The sequence below is a fragment of the Tetrahymena thermophila genome (genome assembly GCF_000189635.1).
Source record: "Tetrahymena thermophila SB210 genomic scaffold scf_8254431, whole genome shotgun sequence".
NCBI lineage: Eukaryota > Ciliophora > Oligohymenophorea > Hymenostomatida > Tetrahymenidae > Tetrahymena > Tetrahymena thermophila.
In genome coordinates, this window is record NW_002476212.1 from 698,423 (window position 1) to 717,972 (window position 19,550).

Sequence of the window (19,550 nt, forward strand, 5' to 3'; positions counted from 1 at the left end):
GTCAAAGTATATTCGCTCAGTCATTAATTTTTTGTATTAAATATTTCCATGATTATAGTGTCAATTTTTAAAATAAGATAATCACTCTTAATCTTCACAGCATCTCTACATAAAGGTCTTCTAATATAGTATTTTATTTTTGAAAAACTCAAGTAGATGAATTTTAGTGTAATTTTATTTGAGGGATCATAGGCTTTATTAGGAGAATTTATGAAAGACATTCGTTTTGAATGGAAAAAGATATTGAAAACATTGAAAATTTGCTAAATATAGGTATTGACTAATTCTGGAGCAAGTAATATTTTATGATTGCATTGAAATAATAATAAAAAACATATACATAACATTAATTCTCTCTTAGCTACAACAAACTGTTTTTCAAGCATTTTAGGTATATTTTAAGTAAGATACTTTTAAAAATAACTGTTATAAATGAAGTACTTTTGTTTATAAGAGCGAAACGAAGGAGTTGAACAAATAGTAAATTGATTAAGAAAATGCATTTGAAATTGATCTAAAATGCTCTCTTAAATTATAAAATATTAATAAAAATAAAAAAAATTGCAAATCAAAAACAGCCAAGAAAAAAATTAATAGAAACCTAAATAAAGTAAAAAGGGAATAAACACTAACAAAAAAACAAGGAAGGAACTAACTCTCTATCTAACAATAATAATATATATTCTAATTTAATAAATCAAATAATTAATCCTTTTTATTGCAGATACTTAATTACCAATTAATAAGTAAATTAACTAAAATCAGCACTACTTCTAACAAACAAATAATAATTAAATAATTACCCATTTTTTAAACCAAATAATTAATCAAAACGGATTTGCTACGCATTTAACATACTGATCTCATCATTAAAAAATCAAAGACTTTTAACAAAAAATATAGGATACATATTGATTACTTGTAAAAGCACCTGCACATAAATTGATAACTACTACCAAATTAATAATTATTATATTATTAAATACCAAAAAAATTAATAAAACCATATTCAATTAATAAAAACTACCTGCAATTAATATTGATACAACATGAGCTAGTAACATTTTAAAAGTGCAAAACGTCTTCAGGGTTTTGAAAATAAACGTGTTTAAGACATTTTCACTCCTCTTGCGAACGAAACTAAGTCAATCAACTTGGGACAAGGCTTTCCAAACTGGGCTCCTCCAAGCTTTTTCTAGGATTCTATTTCAAAGTATGTTTAAGAGTCTAGCCATTAGTACACTCGTGCATACGGACACTAAAAATTGATTAACGCTATTGCTAATTTCTATTCACCACTCTTTAACAGAGAAATTGATCCTTTAACTAATGTTTTAGTTTCAAATGGCGGTATTGCTTGTCTTTGCAATGCCTTTTTAGGTATGGTAGATCCAGGTGATGAGGTTATTTTAATAGAACCCTCTTTTGATTGCTATCGTGCCTAAATAATGATGTCTGGAGGTATTGTGCGCTCTGTTCCTCTTGAGCCTAAAGGCAAAGTAACTAAAAACGATTTAGTTAGACGTGGTCTTGATGATTTAAAATACTCTTAATAAGATGAATGGGATATTGATTGGGACTTGCTTGAAAGATCTTTTAATGAGAACACAAAAGCCATTCTTTTAAACAGCCCCCATAATCCAACAGGAAAGATTTTCTCTTAACAAGAGCTTGAAAGATTTGCCGAAATCATCAAGAAATACGATCGTGTTGTTGTTATTTGGGACGGTGTTTACGAAGCACATGCTTATGATAAATACGAACCTTTATAGATACCAAGAATAGCTAATATTCCTGGTATGTGGGAGAGAACAATCTCTGTGAGCTCTGCAGGAAAGCTCTTTTCTGCAACTGGAGTACGCATTGGATGGGCAGTAATATTTTTTTTTATTTTTCAATGCTTTTTCAAAGCAAAAAATACAATATTTTGTTACCCATTTTTATTCTACTTTGACAATTTTGAAATAATTGAATCATAAATTCAAAAAAAGTAGAAAAAGATAACAAAAATGCCATTTTTTATTAATTGTCTTTATAAGTGATTTATGCATTAAGATAGATGATTCATTCGTCAGACTTGCTTTTTCTCTTTTTTATTATTGCGCTCTTCTTTCTTGAATTATAAACAAAGTGCGCTCTTACCCCTTACGCTTCTTTTTAATTTTTTAGCTGACGTAATCATCAAAAATTTTAAATAATTTAATCATCAAATTAAGTTTTGATAAGAAAAAAGGAAATAACTTATACAATAAATCAGTAAGAAAAAATAATCAAATTAATAAATAAATGAAGTTTTTGCATAACTGATACAAACAAACCAACAAAAAGAGCAATTAATTACTTTTTTATTCATTTATTCATAATATTTTTTTTTGAAAATAGTAGAATTTAAAAATCTTCTTTTGTTTTACCCACAAAGACTTTGATTTGATTTTTTTAATAAAATTTTATTATTTCGCCAATTAAATTTATTTATTTATTCAATAGATCGGTCCTGAGCATTTAATCAAATGTACTGCTGCATTCCATTAATACAACGGATTTTGTATTTATGGACCCTTATAAGAAGCTATTGCAGACACACTGGAATAATCCTTAAAGGGTGATTATTTCTAAGAATTTAACAAGAAGCTCAAAGAAGGTCGAACTAGACTCGTTAAAGAATTGATAAGTTCCCCTATTAATTTTAATATTTATATCCCTGAGGGTGGTTGCAGTGTTTTGGCTGACATTTCTAATATTGAAGTACCTTAGGCTTACTACACAAATCCAGAGTCGAATCGCCCTTATACCAAAGATTGGGCCTTCTGTCTTTGGCTTTGTAAAGAAAAGGGTGTTGTTGCTCTGCCATGCTCTGCCTTTTATTCAAAATAATATGCCCATATTGGTTAAAATTTAGTAAGAATTGCTTTTTGCAAGACAGAGGAAACCCTTATCGAAGCTGGAAAAAGAATAGGATCAACCTTACATAAAACAAATTCAAATTAATTGCATAATTCATAAACTAAAATTGAAAATAAAATTCAGCATCATAACAAATAAAAAGATCAATAAGAACTTATTTAAGAAAAAAGGATTTCCGTTTGAAAAGTAAATCCATCCAAAAAAGTATTTAATAGGGTAGCTATCCATTTATTTACATTTCAAATATGGTTTATAAGTAAACTAATCAAGTAATTTGAAATTTCTTTCTTGAAAGTAATTGAACTGATATAGATAGTTAATTAAATAATGAGACACTTTAATCATACAAATTTTAAATAAAACCTTAATTAAAAAATAAACTTTCATTCATTCATTATTCTTCCGTTTTTCTTAAAGTCGTCATATAATAATTGCTTTCATTTTTTGATAATGATGTATTAAAATTTTGTATTAACAATTGTCATCTGTCGCTTCCCATAAATCTCATCACCAATAAATAAAAAATAATCAATAAGTAACCATTAAATGTGATTATTTAATAATACACTTAATAATATTCTTATATATAAAAATTATACGTATTATTTTTGTTTTTTGTATAAATTTTCTAATTCACTTCTAATAAACCATCACATTTTCTTACACAATATTCTTTACTATGCTCATTTAAAGTCTTTATCCTTGCTAATTAATATATAAAAGTAGTTTTGAAAATAGTGTTGTTAAACAAAACAGACAGATTTGAGGAATATACAAAATCTTATTTAAATTATATATTTTTTTGCCACTTAATATAATTATTTTAAGTAGCCAAAAATATTATTAATGCTTCATTTTTTTTGTTGTTTATGAAAATGTAAATTTAATAATAAAATTTTGTGAAAATTAGATTTAATCTTATTACAAATTTTCTTTGATTTACATACATTTTATCATTCATTTTGTAAAATTTAAAAACACTTGTTTATTAATTTATATTAAAATTAGTTTTATTTTTCTTAAAATTTTAAAATTTAATATCATAAAATTCTATTTTATTAATCGGAAAGGATTGTAAAGATTAATATTTTCATATCTTTAAGATTTTTTTGATTTCATTTTATAAAAAATTAGCTAAAAACATAAACAAAAAAATACTTTAGAAACATACCTCTGGTGTATATCATGAAAGAGATCTAGAAATTTAGAATATAATTTGGCAATACCTACACTTGTACAAGACAATTATTAAATAATTAGTTATTTTTCACAGATTTTATACTAAACCTATTAATAAATGACTGATTATGAGCAAATGAGTATTATTTACCTCAGCAATAGACAAATTGTTAATTATTAAGATTAATATGTAAAAAATAATTAATACATATTTTGAAATTACGTCTTAGAAAAGTGTATTTATTTAATTAAAAAATTCATTAAAAACCCCGAATTATGAATCAAAAATAATCTTAATTCTTTATACTAGCAAATTAATTAATTCAAATTCTATTAAAAAATTATTTTTAAATAAAATAAAATTATTTAATAAAATTTACTTAAATAACTTTACAAATAATTTCTATTTTTAAGATAGCTGATTTGAAATTATTTTTTTATAAACTAATAAGATATTGTAAACAGCTAACTAACTTATACTAATTAAATAATTAATTCATTCTTATTACAACTTAGATTTAATATTTTGAAGAGATAAAAGACAAAAAATATGTTATCTCAAGCAAATACAAGTGAGAAAAATACTTTATCAAAAAATAAATCTTAATATAAAGGCTATTAATTATTTTATTTAAAAATAGTTTTTAATAAAATACAAAACAATTTTATTTAAAAAATAGTTAAAAATAATTAATAAAACCTAATACTTTACAATAAATAAATTCATATAATAAACCTTTTTCATTTTTAATTAAAATCATTTTTTTATTTGTTAAAAAAATAAAAAGAGCCAATAAAATAAACCATAATATACAAATAAAATAAAGCTCATATTTATTTTGATTGTTATCTAAACTAATTAAAGCAATAAATAGTTATCAGTTCTTAATTCTAATTTATTTAACTTTTTTTATTTAATATTAACTAATAAAATATATTATAATTTATGTTTAATTTCATGAATATAAATGTAAAATATATTTTTTTATCTATTTTTTGAATTTTTTTGTATTGATATATTTATATAAGGTGAATGAATAAAATATTAAAATTAATAGTGATTTATTTTTTAAATATCTTAATTAAGATAAAAATTAAAAACATCTGCTTTAAATTTACTTTCATAAGATAAGTGTATATTATAATACCTGATATATAAAATCAAATAAAACAATCAAAGAATAATTATTATTTTAAAGTCAGTAAAAACTAACTAAATAAAATTGTAGACTTTAATTATCATTTATTTTTTTAGCAATATTTAATAAGAGTTTAAAAAAGCTACTTTTAATAATTTTAAAAATCTAATTTTGAAAGGTATTTACCAAATTATCCTTTACTCTGACTTTGAGCTTATATTTAATATTTATAAATAAAAATTAAAAAGAAATAACTTTGAAAGAAAAATAAATTTGCTAAGAAAAATTTACTATAAAAAGTATAAGGGAATAAGTTTGGTAAATGTAATTATTTCTCAAAATAACATAGGTAAATCTTAATCTTGAAAATTATAATACCTCAAGTTGACGTTTAACTCGATAAATAATTTAATTTTAACAAATAAATATGAATGTCAAAAATCTATAATTTAGTAACACTAAAGTTTTTTTATAAAACAAACTTAAAGCAATAAAGTAGGTCCTCTTTGGTAATTGATGAGGCTAATTAAAAATGGAATAAAATACATATTATTGAGCTAAATTTCTGATAATGCCCATATTATACACACTCCACGTCATTTTTTTATTAGGATTATGAAATGAAAAAAATTCCTCCAAGGTGTGTGTACTCCATAAAATTAGCTTCGTTTTTATAATTAAAATAATTTTAATTTATTTCTTTAAAATGAAAAGAAAAAATAATAAATTAATTTGTAAAATGATAATTAACAAATAAACATAATCTTATAGTTTAGTTTTAATTAAATATTATGGATTTATTTAAATATTAATAAATAAGTTATATTATTTAAATATATATATATAAGTGATTAAAGATTTGCTCTAAAATTTCATTTAATTTTAATAAACATCATAATTATTTTTATTGAAAATGATACATTGATAGCTTTTATCATTTTTATTTCTTAAAAGGTAAGAAAATTTTATATTAATAATAAATTTTAAAATATTAAATTAAAAATTATAAATAAATTAAATTCTAAATCACTTTTTTCTAGTTGAATATTCTGTTTCTAAAATTAAAATACCTTCATTTTAATTTGAATTAGTTGAGTATTTATTTTTATAAAATGATTTCTAAAAATTTATTTATAGATTTTATTTAAATTAATGTATTTATTAAAAACTAATTTAGTAAAAATTTATATTTAAAAAATTATTAAATTTTAAACAATTTATCAAATATAAAAATTCTTTATAAATTTTAAATTAAATTTTTATAAATTTAAAACTAAATTTTTATAAATTTAAAACTAAATTTTTTATAAATTTTAAATAACAATTCCTTTTTAACAAAAACTATTATTGTAAATTTGTGTCATAGATAAAATAAAATTTAGTGAACTTTTAATATTTATAAAACAATCCTATTAAACTTAATTTATTGTTAATTTCTCTTAAGCCAAAAAATTGACTTTGAAATATGAAGCTGAAATAAATTTATTTGTTAAGAAGAAGAAAGTAGAAAGAATAATAATTTGTTTTTTTTTTAAAAACCTTTTAATTTAAGTTAAATGAAATATTTATTTTTTTTTTTCTAAGTTTATATTTATTTATGTTAGTTAAATCAAAAATATAATTTAATACTTTAATGTTAGATTTTTGGCAGTTAAAATTGAGTTCATATTAATAAAATAAGATGTTTTAAATTAAATTCATTGAACATTTTAATCTTAAAAATGTTTGATATATAAAAAAATTGATATATTTGAAAAATGTTTTATTTTTTTAAACTAAATCTTATTGAATATTTATATCAATAAATTTTTATAGTTAGCTATCAAGATTTTTAAAACCTATTTTTTGCAATATTAAAGATAAATTTAACTAAAAAAACATTAATAAATCTGTATAAAATAGATTTATATAAATTTCTATCACAAAACTAAATAAAAAATAGAAAATAATTTTGTATTATAAATTAATATTATAACAATTAGAATCAAATGTAAAATCAATCTATTTATAGTGATTAATTGTATTTTACAAAATGTATTAGGTAAAAATTTAGAATTTAAAATAAATCCTATTATTGAAGGAATAACCTACTATTGTATTTTTGCAACAAATGTAAAGATTTAATTATTATATTTATTATAAAATAATCAAATTATAAAGCTTATCAAATAAATAATTCTTTTATTAATTATTTAAATTATAAGAAAGTATTTAATCACTGAAAAAGAAGAATATTAATTTGTTGCTGATCATATTTTTTATTATAAATTAGATTTTTATTTATTAATCATTATCTTTCATTATTTTCCACATAATTAAAAATGTTACTCTCAATGAAATAATTATTATTAACAATTTTAATAAATATTATATAAGAATTCATTCGAAATTATTTCTTACCTAAAATTAATTAATTATATTTGTTAAAATAACAAACTAATGCTATAAATAGACACAAATTAAATCTAATTATTTATAATTATCAAGACAATCAATCAATAATTCAGAGTATGTATTTATAATATAAAGGGGGAAAGACTACTATTTATATATTTTACCTAAATTTTATATATTAAGTATAAATAAAAATACAAAATTTTTTGGTGTTATAAAAAATAGTCAAATCCCACTGCTAAAATTTTAATAATATTCAAATGCTTAAAATTAAAAAGCTCTAAATATATAAAGTTAGTTTTATATAATTATAGAATAAATTTATTCAGATTTCATTTAATATTTGAAGTTAAAAATAATATTTCTAGCAATATTTTTATATTTTTTGTTTCTGAAATTGTTAGTTCTAAAAATAGTTTATGTTCTATCAAATCAAGGAAATTTGAAAGATATTATTTTTTGTATAAAAAAATATGTAATTTATTCTTTTACTTAATAACAGATAATTAGAAATTTTCTGATTTAGAAAAGAAATTTCAAATTTTAATTTATGATATTTATTACGCTATATTCATCACAAAAATCTTGATTATATAACTAATTTTAATTTTAATAATAATAAAAATTAAATTTCTCTCTATCTATCTATCTTGAAAGAATTGACTTAAAAAATATATAAATAATATTTTGATTCTAAATTGCTCCTAGAACCTAACAGATACTCTCAAAAATAAATTAGTTTTATAATAGAAACTTTGTCATATAAAGTGTCTTTATTTCAATCTTTAAATTATAATAAATAAAAAGGTTGTAGTTTAATTTGGTACAGCATGCATAGTAATAGTAGATTTAATACTAATTTTAGTAAACCTAAATTTAGTCTGTCTTTGAAAATGAGTAATTAAATACATTTGTTAACGCAATAATAACATAAAATACAAGTGTTAAATAAAATTCTTTATATAGGTAGTAGTAAAGTAGTTTGGTTTTGTTGTATAGATTGTTTTTTATATTTTTGAAATAGAGATATTTATTTTTAATTTGTTTATGTTCATTTATTTATTTTTTTTTTGTTAAAAATTGTCATTGGCATTTCAAGCGCAAATCGTTCATTTATTCATAATTTGAATTTTTAATTTTTCCATAAGAAAATAGATATTTTTATATTATTTTCTTAATTTCTATTAGAAATAAGAAAATGTGCTCCTACACATATATTTATTATCATTCTCTGAGGAAAAATTAGAAATTTTTTAGACATTCTGATTATCTTTCAATTAAGGTAATTGGTCTTAACAAAAGGTGTTCTTTCGAAAGGTTACGTGTAAGTGTTAAATTTAAAATGACCTGAGCCATTGTTATTTCCATTATTAAGAAATTAGGAATTGTCATATTTAGTTTAATTGGTTGTGTTTTCTGAACTAATCATCATATTAATGGCAGGAGTAACAAAGTTTCTACCACTTCCACAGTTAATACTAGACATAGAGCTCATTCTTAAAGTTGCAGACTTCAAAGTGTTAGCGATTGTGCTCATTTTATTTAATGTAGTGCGTTTTTTAAAGTAGATTTGGTATTTTTTTTAATAAATTGTTGATTATATTTTTATCAGATTTTTTTTTTGAGATCTGGTTTTTTTTACTTTTTATTATTTATAATTTTTTTCTCCTGGACTCAGAGCAAGTTTTAAATTATATAGTTCGACAATATTCATTAATTAATACGTAATCGTTTTCACTAAATATAATAAAATACATGCAAATTATTCGCATACTCTCCAAGTCTTTTGAATGAATGAATGAACCTATGTTATATATTTATTTTTGAATGAAAGGACAATAATTTTTCAGCTGATCCTTTGAATTTTAACATGATTAAAAAATTCTCAATTTTAATATTAAGAACGACCAAAATTGTAACACTAAACTAGCCATTAGATTTGTAATTTACTTGATAATTAAAAAAGCTGTTTAAATGGCTACCGAGACACAGAAAAATAAAATTAGTTATAAATCTGATTAATTATTTTATTAAGATTAGAATTTATACTGTTTTTTTTTATTATTTTTCCTTTTATTTTAGATTTCATGAGCATCTCCAAATAATGACATCAATTAAAAATAGACGTCTTACTTTTTCATATGCTTTAAATACAAGATATTAACTTAATTATAATTAAGATAATCAAAGGACTATAAATAGAAGACAAACATCAAAACCATAAATTAAATTTATGCCCGTTTTGAATAAATGACTATTATCTAAATTTTTGCAAAAACTTCTACCTTATTCTGAGCCTTAAAAAATTGTAAGGAGTGGGAAGAATGACTATTTCATAAGCATGATTATTTAAATAGTTTCAATATACCTGATATAATTAATTATTTTAGAAAAATATATAATAAAATAAACAAATAATCTGTTAACTATTATGGATTAACTGAGAAGGAAAAATATAACAAAAATTGAAAGAAAAGGATACTAATTGAAGTATTTAATTTCAATTTCATGATATTATAATACAAAAATATACTGATACATAAGTATTATCACAAAATTCATTTGAGTAAATTAAGTTGATAACTTAATTTTATATTATCATCTTAAGGATCTATTTTAGATTGGATGACAACCTTAAATTTAATCACAAATATTAAAGTAATATTTAATCTAAATGTCGTGATTTCCTTTTTGTTAGTTCTATTATATATTATAGTAAATAGAAAAATATGAAGCTAAAGGTGACCATTAAATATTACTGAAGGTATTTATAATTCAAAGGTTTCTCTCAAATTTAATAATGAATTTAAAGAATCAAAGTCAATTAATGTTTGAAATAACTTAATTAGCTTTTAGTACCAGATTGTAAGCGAGATATTAATTATAACAGTTAAATCACCTCATCTATTTTAATTTTAAGTAATTAAATGACAAAATGCAATTTCAATTTTTTACATGAAATTAAAAAATAAATATAGTCAGTCAATCTCCTTCCTTCCTGGTCTGATTGACAATATCTCAGTCTCAAAATAATGTTATAATATTGGATAAAAAGTTAAAAAGAAAAATTTATGTAATCTAAAATTTTTTTCTATACTCGAAGAAAAATGTAATTTCTATCAAGTGAAAAAAAAAAGTAAAATTTTAAAGTTATTTTCTTTATTCAAATACTTGAATGTCATTAAATTTGGTTCGTTAATGTTTAAATTAATTTCATATAATTAATGCAAAAATACTTGATTTATTTTAATTTTAAATTTCTGAGTGTAATGCTCTAAATGTAAAAAATTTTGTTTAAAAGCACTCGAAAAGTTATTTGATGAGCTTATAATAAGAATTGCAATATAAATTAAATATCTTTCTATTGTTTTAATTAAATTATTATCCAAAACTGTAAACCAAACAAAGTAAAGAGTTTTTTTATGTTAAAAAATTTATTTGTTTGTTTGAATTAGTCACCAATAACAGTTTTTTACTATAAATATATAAAAATTATTTTAATTGTATAGGTAAATCAATTTTTAAGTTTTATTCACAATCAAAAAACTCTTTTTGCTGTAAAAAAATAATATTTTTCAAGCTCAGTAATAAATGCATCTCTCTATTTTATTATTTCGTAATTACATTTTTAGACATTAATTGAATATTGAAAGCTGGCTGTTTATTAAAAATTCAACGTCATACCAAAATATAATACTGAAATAAAATTTGACGTAACTAACTTAATTCAACAGTATTTTTTTTTACATTTTTTGATAAGAAAATTAGAATTAAAATAATAAATGCTTGCTTCATATTTTTTTCTCATTTTTCTTATCACTAAGATAAATAATTTTGAAACGAATATTTTTGTATTTTAAATAAAGAAAATCCTCTATTTATAAAATACTTTTTTGTATTTTTTTGTATGAATTTAGAGTAAAATGATTTTTCTATTAATAGTACAAACTTTAAAAATAAAAACAAGAAATAATTTATCAAAATTAAAAAATTACTTTTATAGTTCTTTGCTTTAGAAAAGTGTAAATTCTAGAAAAGAAATAAATAAAATTCTATTTTACATACAAACCAATATTAGCTTTGGTGATTGATCCACAATATCTTATTTTTCTTAATTTTAAAAAGAAACATTGTGTTTTAAAAACATATATACGAATAAAGATGAAAAAATTAAATTCAAAATCTAATTTTATCCTTCTATAAGGAATTTTAGAATTCTTGATATTAACTCAATTTAAATCAGGTAACTTATGATTTTTGTAAAACTGAATTTAAGAATCTATTAAACTCATAACATTAAGAACAACTTCTTCGTTGTAAGGTGTTGAAACCACCTAAACATTAACAGGAAGGCCTTTGGTATTCTAAGTCATTAAGTTATGCAAATTTTTAGAAATTGAGTCTTAAATCCTGCTGTTCTTGTAGTGTTATTCATCCTCTCTGACGGTAGTTACAGGTAAAACACCTTTAATTTGTTAATTAATTTAAAAGCAATTAAAAAAAATTTGTTTATTAGTTCATAAATTTAATTACCTGCTGGGAAATTACATATATTCCACATAAAAGTGTAAATGAATATTAAGAAGGAAATCTTCGAATATCCATGAGGTAGAGCACATGAAACAAATGAAGGACAAATAATAGCTTCAATCTTATTATCATCAAATATTTGCAACATTCTTGAAATTACAGAAAATACTTGATATGAAACCTTATTGTTTTCAACAAGAGTAATTGGTTCAAGAGTATCAACTGTTCTTTTAAGTCTTTATTCGCCGATTTAATTGTAAAAGAACGATTTAAGTTTTCTATTAACTTTGGACAATCTGCAAAAGTTAAACAAGGGTGTATAAATATCGATCTCCTCTTTTAATATTTAAAATAAAATGTTTATTAGAAATAAAAAAACAAGTTATTTTTAATTTAGTTTTTAATAAGAAAGAATCATTTTCTTAAAAAATAAAATCTTTATGAAATATTTTAAAAGAAATAATTAATTTAAAAAGATTGATTTTAGTAAAAACAAATAATAAATGAATAAATACTTTCTCCCTCTAATACTTCTTTGTAGATTTCGAAACCATCACCAAAATAGACTTAATTAGCTATTTAGTGTAGCTCTTCAGAAAAGGGAATATCTATCTCTACACATTCGTGTCCTTGTTCTCTTAAACTTTAAACAGCTAATTCAACAGCTCTTTGTTAGCAAGAAGCTGAATCCATTGCAGACAAAGTTTTGAAGTAGCCAAACTTTCTATTCTTTTTTTAATTAAAAATGACTTCATCTCTTATAGGAAGGATAGGATTGTGGCTTGGGATTTCACTTTTACCTCTTGATTATAATATTTCAGGATTCATCATACTTTTAAACATTAAAACCAAATCATTAACTGATTTTCCTAAAAAACCTGATGTACCCTATGTTAAATATATATTTATTATTCATAAATTGAATTTAAAATTTACAGGAATAGTTCTTTATCCATCAAAAGCCTCTGATGATCTGGCTTCTCCTTATTCTATACTTCTATGAGTGCCAGGTTTTAGTCCAAAAACTCCACACATTCCTATTATTAATATGATAAAATATATATTATTAAGTAAAAGAAATTAGTATTTTTACCTGCTGGGTTACGAACAGAACCTGCAATATCACTACCTAATCCAGCTACTGATAATCTTCCAGAAATAGCAGCTCCTTCACCACCAGAAGAGCCACCAGGAGATTTAGTTCTATCCCATGGATTTTAACTAGTTCCATAAATATTGTTAATAGATTCAAAAGTCATCAAAAGTTGAGGGACATTTGTCCTAACGAGCAAAATTGCTCCAGCAGCCTTTAACTATTTAGCATTAATTCCATCTTCTTATTCTACTCTATTTACTCTAGCTGAGCAACCGCTTGTAGAGGGGTAATCTAGTTTAATAAAAAAATTTAGTTTAGTTGTTGTTATAACAAATACTCAATTAAGAATAATAAACTCCTCAATGCAATAAAATAAATATTTATCTATATTTGAAAAAATTCTATAGTTTGCAAATGGAAATTTAAGCATAAAACAAATTTTATCAATAATTAGAAGTAAGTCAGCATATAAACTGTGTTTCCTATTTACCTTTTTCAAGGAAGCTCTCTTTAATCGAGATAGGAATACCAAACAGATATCCTTAGCAAGCTTCTGGGGAGCTTTACCTTAATTGATCACATTCCTTTGCTTGCTCAATAGCTTCATTATACTTTAAGTGAGTAATTATTTCATACTTTATACCATATTTTTAACATCTAGCAGCAAAAATGTTAACGAGATCAACACTTGTAACTTCTCCTTTTTCAAGCATCTTCTTTAATTCAGATATATCTGATCTAGTAATTGTATCAATTTATTCATCGCTTAAATTTGGTTTTGGTATAATAAAGCTATTAACTAATTAATCTCTCTATTATCTAGATTGCTTAGCAGCCTTTACAACTCTACTATGAGATATTTCGAGCTTTAAACCTCTATATACTTTCTGAAGACCCTTGTAAAAAAGCCAAGCAGTAGGTATAATAAGCAAATCCCTAACCTTGATATTGACCTATTTCTCTAAAATATTATTTAATTGTGTGCTCATATTTTGTAAAGAAAGATATTTAATTATTTTTTTGATTCACAAATCTTTTTTTTCAGAAAAATTACTTAGTTCTAATTATTTTGGAATATTAATTAAGTATTTTGATGATGATTAAATTGTTTTTCATGTAAGTATGACACTCAAAAAGCAGCAGAAGGCATAAAAGATTTATTTCAAATCTAATTTTATTAATCAACCAAATCAACATTATTAACTTTTTAGGTACATTTTATTACTTCATTAAAATCTCTAAACAAAATTAGTAAACATTTTCTTAGCCTAAGTACTTAAAAATTTGTATCAGATTTATGTTCATAATTATCATACTAAAACTTAATTAAAATTTATTTATATACATATAAAATAAATCTTACTTTAATTTGTGTAAGTTTTTGATGAAACAAAAAAAGTTAATACTTTTTATCAATTTATAAAATATAAAATTTTATCATCAATAAAGTTATTTTTTAGCCATTTATTTTTTAGTAAATTAAATTTTCATGTTAATTTATAAAATGAAAACTATTTTAATATTAATTCATTTTGAGAAATAGCAAGCAATTCATTAAATTATAATTTTAATATTTCATTTTTGCATTTTTATTAATTCCTTCTTCAAACTCAGTAAGTAGCCTTTTCTGTTATTTTAATGTTCTAATTTAAATTTCACTTTTTAGATATTCAATTATATAAATAATTTATAGTTTTAATTTATCCTTTTAATTAATAATTTTGTTTAAGTAGACTTCAAACAAACTTAATGTCTTCTTTAGTGATAAATTTAAAGAAAAATGTAATGTTTTCAAAATATTTAAGAAGAAAAACTTAAGCAAACACCTCATATTCTTTAAATCCCTTAATATTTTCTTATTTTAATTAAAATTTTGCTAAATAATATTTATTTGAGCAAAAATTAATTTTATTGAATAAACCAAACATTCTTAAATGAAAAATATTTTGTGCGAATAATAAATACCCAAAGATTTTTATTAATTATTTTTTTAATTTATTTAAGTTAAATTTATATTTTAAGTATTTATTTAGATCAAATCTATTAAAAATGTATGATTTTAAGCAAGGCAAATAAAAAATTGATAAGATATAAAATAACAACATATAATTAATAATATTCATAATATGTTATTTTTTTTTAAGAATTCATCTATCTAAGGAAATATTTCTTCTTTGTAACGCCTGTATTCCTCTTATTTAATTATATGAATATTAATTTATAAATATTAACTAAAAATTAATTAGTGTAAACAAGAAAATAATATCAAAGGTTAAGTTTTGATAGAGATTCTTTTACCTGAGGATATATTTGATGTTACATAATTTGCAACAACTTCAGGATCTTTACTATCAGGTCTTCCTATTTTTATATTAAATTTAGATTAATATTTATTAAATAAATTATTATATCAACCTATTCCAATTTTAAGCCTTTAAAAATCTTTGCTTCCAATGCTGTCAATTATTGATTTTAATCCGTTATGGCCTCTTTAAATAAAATTATTAAATAATTTAATGGAATTTTTGAAAAACTAATTGATGCTTGCTTACTCTGGACTTCCACCATTTTTTATTTTGAATTTTCCTGGCTTTGACTCTAAGTCATCATGGACAATGTATTGGTTTGCATATTAAATAGTCTTTTTTTAAATTATATTTGTTATACAAAATAAAGGTATTAAAATATAGTTGTTATTTAATCTTTTTTAAAAAAGAAGTATATTTGCAAGTAAGTGAATGGACTTTAAAACTAATTTTTTACATCACAATTTTTCAAAAATTGTTTATAGGGAACACCACTGAGATTCATAAAGCTGTCAGATTTGAATAAAGCTACTTGCTCTCCTTTAGAGTTTCTAATTAGAGCATACTCTCCTCCTATTTTTTTGCAATTAATACAAATAAATAATTATTCTTTAATAATATGCAAAAGATATTTATCGTATCAACAGAAATAGACGATATAGAAATACGATTTGCAAAGTTAAAAGCTGCAAAAAAACCTTTTCCTCTTGACTGCTTGAATTCTGCTTTATAAACCCTAGCTAAGTGATTAATGTATACCTTTCCTATACTATGAAGAGTTTTGTCATAATTTGGTGAAGGATTACCAAGTCCATAGAGCTAAATTATTGAAATTAATAAAAAAAATAAAGTGTTTGAGTTGACAAAAAAGTGAAATGCCTACAAAAATAAATAATATTTACAATTTTAATAGTATTCTTTAAGTTGCTCATTTATTTTTACACTTAAAATATGTATTGCTTTGAATATTCTACTTGTATTTACTTAGTTTTATAATTATAAATTAGGAGGTATCAAATCTATTTCTACCTTGTAATAAATATTTCTTAAATGTTTCTTAAAAAAATTATATTCTTTTTTGTCCATAGGAAGGAAGTGTTAAAAATTTCTATATCTTTCTAAAATTTAAAATAAAAATAAACTTCAACAAAAGATTAACACCATAAAATATTGCCATTAAATAATTATAATATTAAATTATAACAGTGTCATAAAGTAAAAAAATTTAAGTTGAAAATAGCATATTTATTTATGATTTTAAAATTAATTTCATTTAAAGTTAGTAAAATAAAGTCTAATAAGACCAATTAAATAATTGATTTTATACTATGAAAATAAATTTTTATGTATTTGAATTCTTAAATATTATATAGCCAAATGTAAATTGATATATAATTAATTTAAAATTAGCATTCACTTATGATGTGTAATAAACTTATTTAAATTTATTAATTTATCAAAATAAATTTTTTCAGAAATATTAAATTAATTCCAAGTCTAAACTTTTTTAAAATAATATTTATGATAAAATTTTTTGAAATCAATATTAAATATCATAAGGTTTTAATTTTAGAAAAAAAGTTATTTACATAAAAATCAAAATTATATATTGTTAATTAAAAAATTATTATTCCAAGACTGGGAATTGAACCCAGGTCTGCAGCTGGACGGCTGCTATGCTTTCCTCTACACCATCCTGGTACTGTCATTATATTATTATAGATTTATTTATTTGGCTTAATCTCAATAACATTTAATCTATGATTATTAATAATGAAATTTAAAATATATTTTATATGAATAAAGTATTTATCAATTTTAATTAGTTATTAGTTTTAAAAAAGACTGGAAGTAATGATCAATTTTTTATTAATTGGTACATTAAATAATAGCATATTATGAAAGATTTTTTCTTTGAATTAATCAAAATATTGCTTTATTATTACTTCTTTGTGATCCTTCTTAGAAAATATTTTTTAGTTTAATTCTAGATTATTTTCATAATTTATTTAATATTAAAAAAATAATAATTTTTTTTCATAACTCAATATTTCTTCAAATAATAGCAAAAGTTTATAATTGTCTTTAATTTTTTTATATTATTAATTAAGCTGATAATATTTTTTAAATAAGGTTAAAATAAATTTTAAATTATAAATTTTATTGTCACAAAATTGACCTATTACTTAAGATTAAATCCAGATTTTAAGCCAAAGAAATGTTGTTAGTACTAATTTTACAGTTTTAGAAGCAAATAAACCTTGTTTCTTAGCTAAAAAATAAGCACTAAAATTGAATTAAAAATATTAAATGAGTCGATTAAGGTTAAATCAATTTCATTTAATTTTCTTTTATTAAAACATTTAATTTTTTAAATACTTTTAAAAAATTTATTTAATATAATTAAATCCCAAGAATTATTTATTCATATAATTAATATTGTTTGAATCATAAATGCTGGGATTGCAAAAAATGAGAATTTTTAAGTATATTTAAAGATTTTAATAGTATACATTATATATATAATTGATATGTAATTAATTTAAATTTAACACCCACTCACTTATATGCCCCATAAACTTATTTTAAATTTATTAATTAATTTACAGAAATAAATTTTTTCAGAATCATTAAATTAATTACAAGTCTAAAATTTTTGTATAATAAAACGCTAAAATCTTTTAAAATTCATTTTAAAAGTAGTTTTATTTTTTGAAAGAATGTTATAATTCACATAGTTAAGCATAATTATAAATTAGTAATAAAAAAAAATATTATTTCTCCAAGACTGGGAATTGAACCCAGGTCTGCAGCTTGAAAGGCTGCTATGCTTTCCACTGCACCATCCTGGAATTGTCATTATATTATAATAGATTTATTTATTTAACTTAATCTCAATAATATTTAATCTACGATTATTAATAATGAAATTTAAAATATATTTTATAAGAAAAAAGTATTAATCAATTTTAATTAAATATTGGTTTGAAAAAATATTGTAAGTAGATATCAGTTTTTTGTTAAAATAAAAATATTTATTTTTACTTATTATTATTTTTTAGTGATCCTTCTTAGAAAATATTTTTTATTATAATTGACTACTTTTTAAAACTTATTTAATATTTTTAATTTTTTAAGAAAAAAAACTAAATTAATTTTCATTTCAATATTTCTCAAATAATAGCAAAAGTTTAAAAAATTTTTATGTAACATTTAATTTTTGTAAAAAAATAATAAATCATATAATTTTTTTTCAAATAATGTTAAAAGAAAGTTAAAACAATATATTAATTGTAATGAAATTGAACTATCCTATAAGATTAAATTTAGATTTTTAGCCAAATAAATTTTATGATGACTAATTTTACCGTTTTAGAAATAAATAAACCTTGTTAATTAGCTAAAAAATCATTAATAAAATAAAATTAAAAATATTAAAAGAGTTTGATGAAGGCTAGTCATTTATTTTAATAAAGCAATTAATTTTTTAAATAGTTTAAAAATAATTTTACCATAAATTTTCTAACTTTAGATGGACTATAAGTTAAGGTGGATTCTAATATAAGGTAAGAATTATAAAAATTTAATTTTAATTCTCGCTAGATGAAATATGCTATGCAAATAGACGAAGTTTGTGATAAATAACGAAAATCCTCTTAATAATTAATTACTAATAAGAATAAAATTAACCCTTCATATTGTGGGAGCGTTTTGAAATAAGAAAACTAAGAATAGTATAGTCACAGGTAAATTGATAGTAAATTTAAAAAGTAAGTGTCAGCATTTATCTTATTTGTTATTCAACATAATAAATATTAATTTATAATTGAAATAAATATGATTAATTTAAAATTAACATACACTTATGTGCCATATATTTATTTATTTATTTTAAATTTATTAATTTACTGAAATAAATTTTTCAGAAACATTAAATTAATTCCAAATCTAAACCTTTGTAGAATAATATGCTAAAATATTTTGAATGTCATTACAATATCA

At 20.9% G+C, this 19,550-nt stretch overlaps 7 protein-coding genes across 7 annotated transcripts; 2 read left to right on the forward strand and 5 right to left on the reverse strand. All coding sequences in view use genetic code 6, as the record gives it.

Moving 5' to 3' along the window:
• Positions 1 to 1,049: 1,049 nt before the first annotated feature.
• Positions 1,050 to 3,087, forward strand: TTHERM_00313800 (kynurenine-oxoglutarate transaminase; the record flags this gene model as incomplete). Its single annotated transcript, XM_001033561.2, has 2 exons — positions 1,050 to 1,874; positions 2,488 to 3,087. The coding sequence occupies 2 exons, from the start codon at positions 1,050 to 1,052 to the stop codon at positions 3,085 to 3,087; spliced, it is 1,425 nt and encodes a 474-aa protein (XP_001033561.2).
• Positions 3,088 to 3,385: 298 nt separating this feature from the next.
• On the reverse strand, positions 3,386 to 4,091 carry TTHERM_000313819 (transmembrane protein, putative; the record flags this gene model as incomplete). The annotated part of the gene is made up of 2 exons (XM_012799750.1): positions 3,386 to 3,609; positions 4,076 to 4,091. The coding sequence occupies 2 exons, from the start codon at positions 4,089 to 4,091 to the stop codon at positions 3,386 to 3,388; spliced, it is 240 nt and encodes a 79-aa protein (XP_012655204.1).
• A 4,798-nt stretch (positions 4,092 to 8,889) lies between these two features.
• Positions 8,890 to 9,153, reverse strand: TTHERM_00313820 (hypothetical protein; the record flags this gene model as incomplete). The annotated part of the gene is made up of 1 exon (XM_001033563.3): positions 8,890 to 9,153. One exon carries the CDS (start codon positions 9,151 to 9,153, stop codon positions 8,890 to 8,892), a length of 264 nt encoding a protein of 87 aa, XP_001033563.1.
• Positions 9,154 to 10,241: 1,088 nt separating this feature from the next.
• TTHERM_000313829 (hypothetical protein) lies at positions 10,242 to 10,856 on the forward strand (the record flags this gene model as incomplete). The annotated part of the gene is made up of 3 exons (XM_012799751.1): positions 10,242 to 10,274; positions 10,333 to 10,535; positions 10,595 to 10,856. 3 exons carry the CDS (start codon positions 10,242 to 10,244, stop codon positions 10,854 to 10,856), a joined length of 498 nt encoding a protein of 165 aa, XP_012655205.1.
• A 989-nt stretch (positions 10,857 to 11,845) lies between these two features.
• TTHERM_00313830 (amidase) lies at positions 11,846 to 14,231 on the reverse strand (the record flags this gene model as incomplete). Its single annotated transcript, XM_001033564.1, has 6 exons — positions 11,846 to 12,081; positions 12,150 to 12,482; positions 12,662 to 13,034; positions 13,083 to 13,183; positions 13,240 to 13,533; positions 13,733 to 14,231. 6 exons carry the CDS (start codon positions 14,229 to 14,231, stop codon positions 11,846 to 11,848), a joined length of 1,836 nt encoding a protein of 611 aa, XP_001033564.1.
• Positions 14,232 to 15,361: 1,130 nt separating this feature from the next.
• On the reverse strand, positions 15,362 to 16,480 carry TTHERM_00313840 (peptidyl-tRNA hydrolase; the record flags this gene model as incomplete). Its single annotated transcript, XM_001033565.2, has 7 exons — positions 15,362 to 15,435; positions 15,541 to 15,603; positions 15,658 to 15,731; positions 15,795 to 15,883; positions 16,006 to 16,121; positions 16,217 to 16,367; positions 16,451 to 16,480. The coding sequence occupies 7 exons, from the start codon at positions 16,478 to 16,480 to the stop codon at positions 15,362 to 15,364; spliced, it is 597 nt and encodes a 198-aa protein (XP_001033565.2).
• Positions 16,481 to 17,101: 621 nt separating this feature from the next.
• TTHERM_000313850 (peptidyl-tRNA hydrolase, putative) lies at positions 17,102 to 17,257 on the reverse strand (the record flags this gene model as incomplete). Its single annotated transcript, XM_012799752.1, has 1 exon — positions 17,102 to 17,257. The coding sequence occupies one exon, from the start codon at positions 17,255 to 17,257 to the stop codon at positions 17,102 to 17,104; it is 156 nt and encodes a 51-aa protein (XP_012655206.1).
• Positions 17,258 to 19,550: the final 2,293 nt, after the last annotated feature.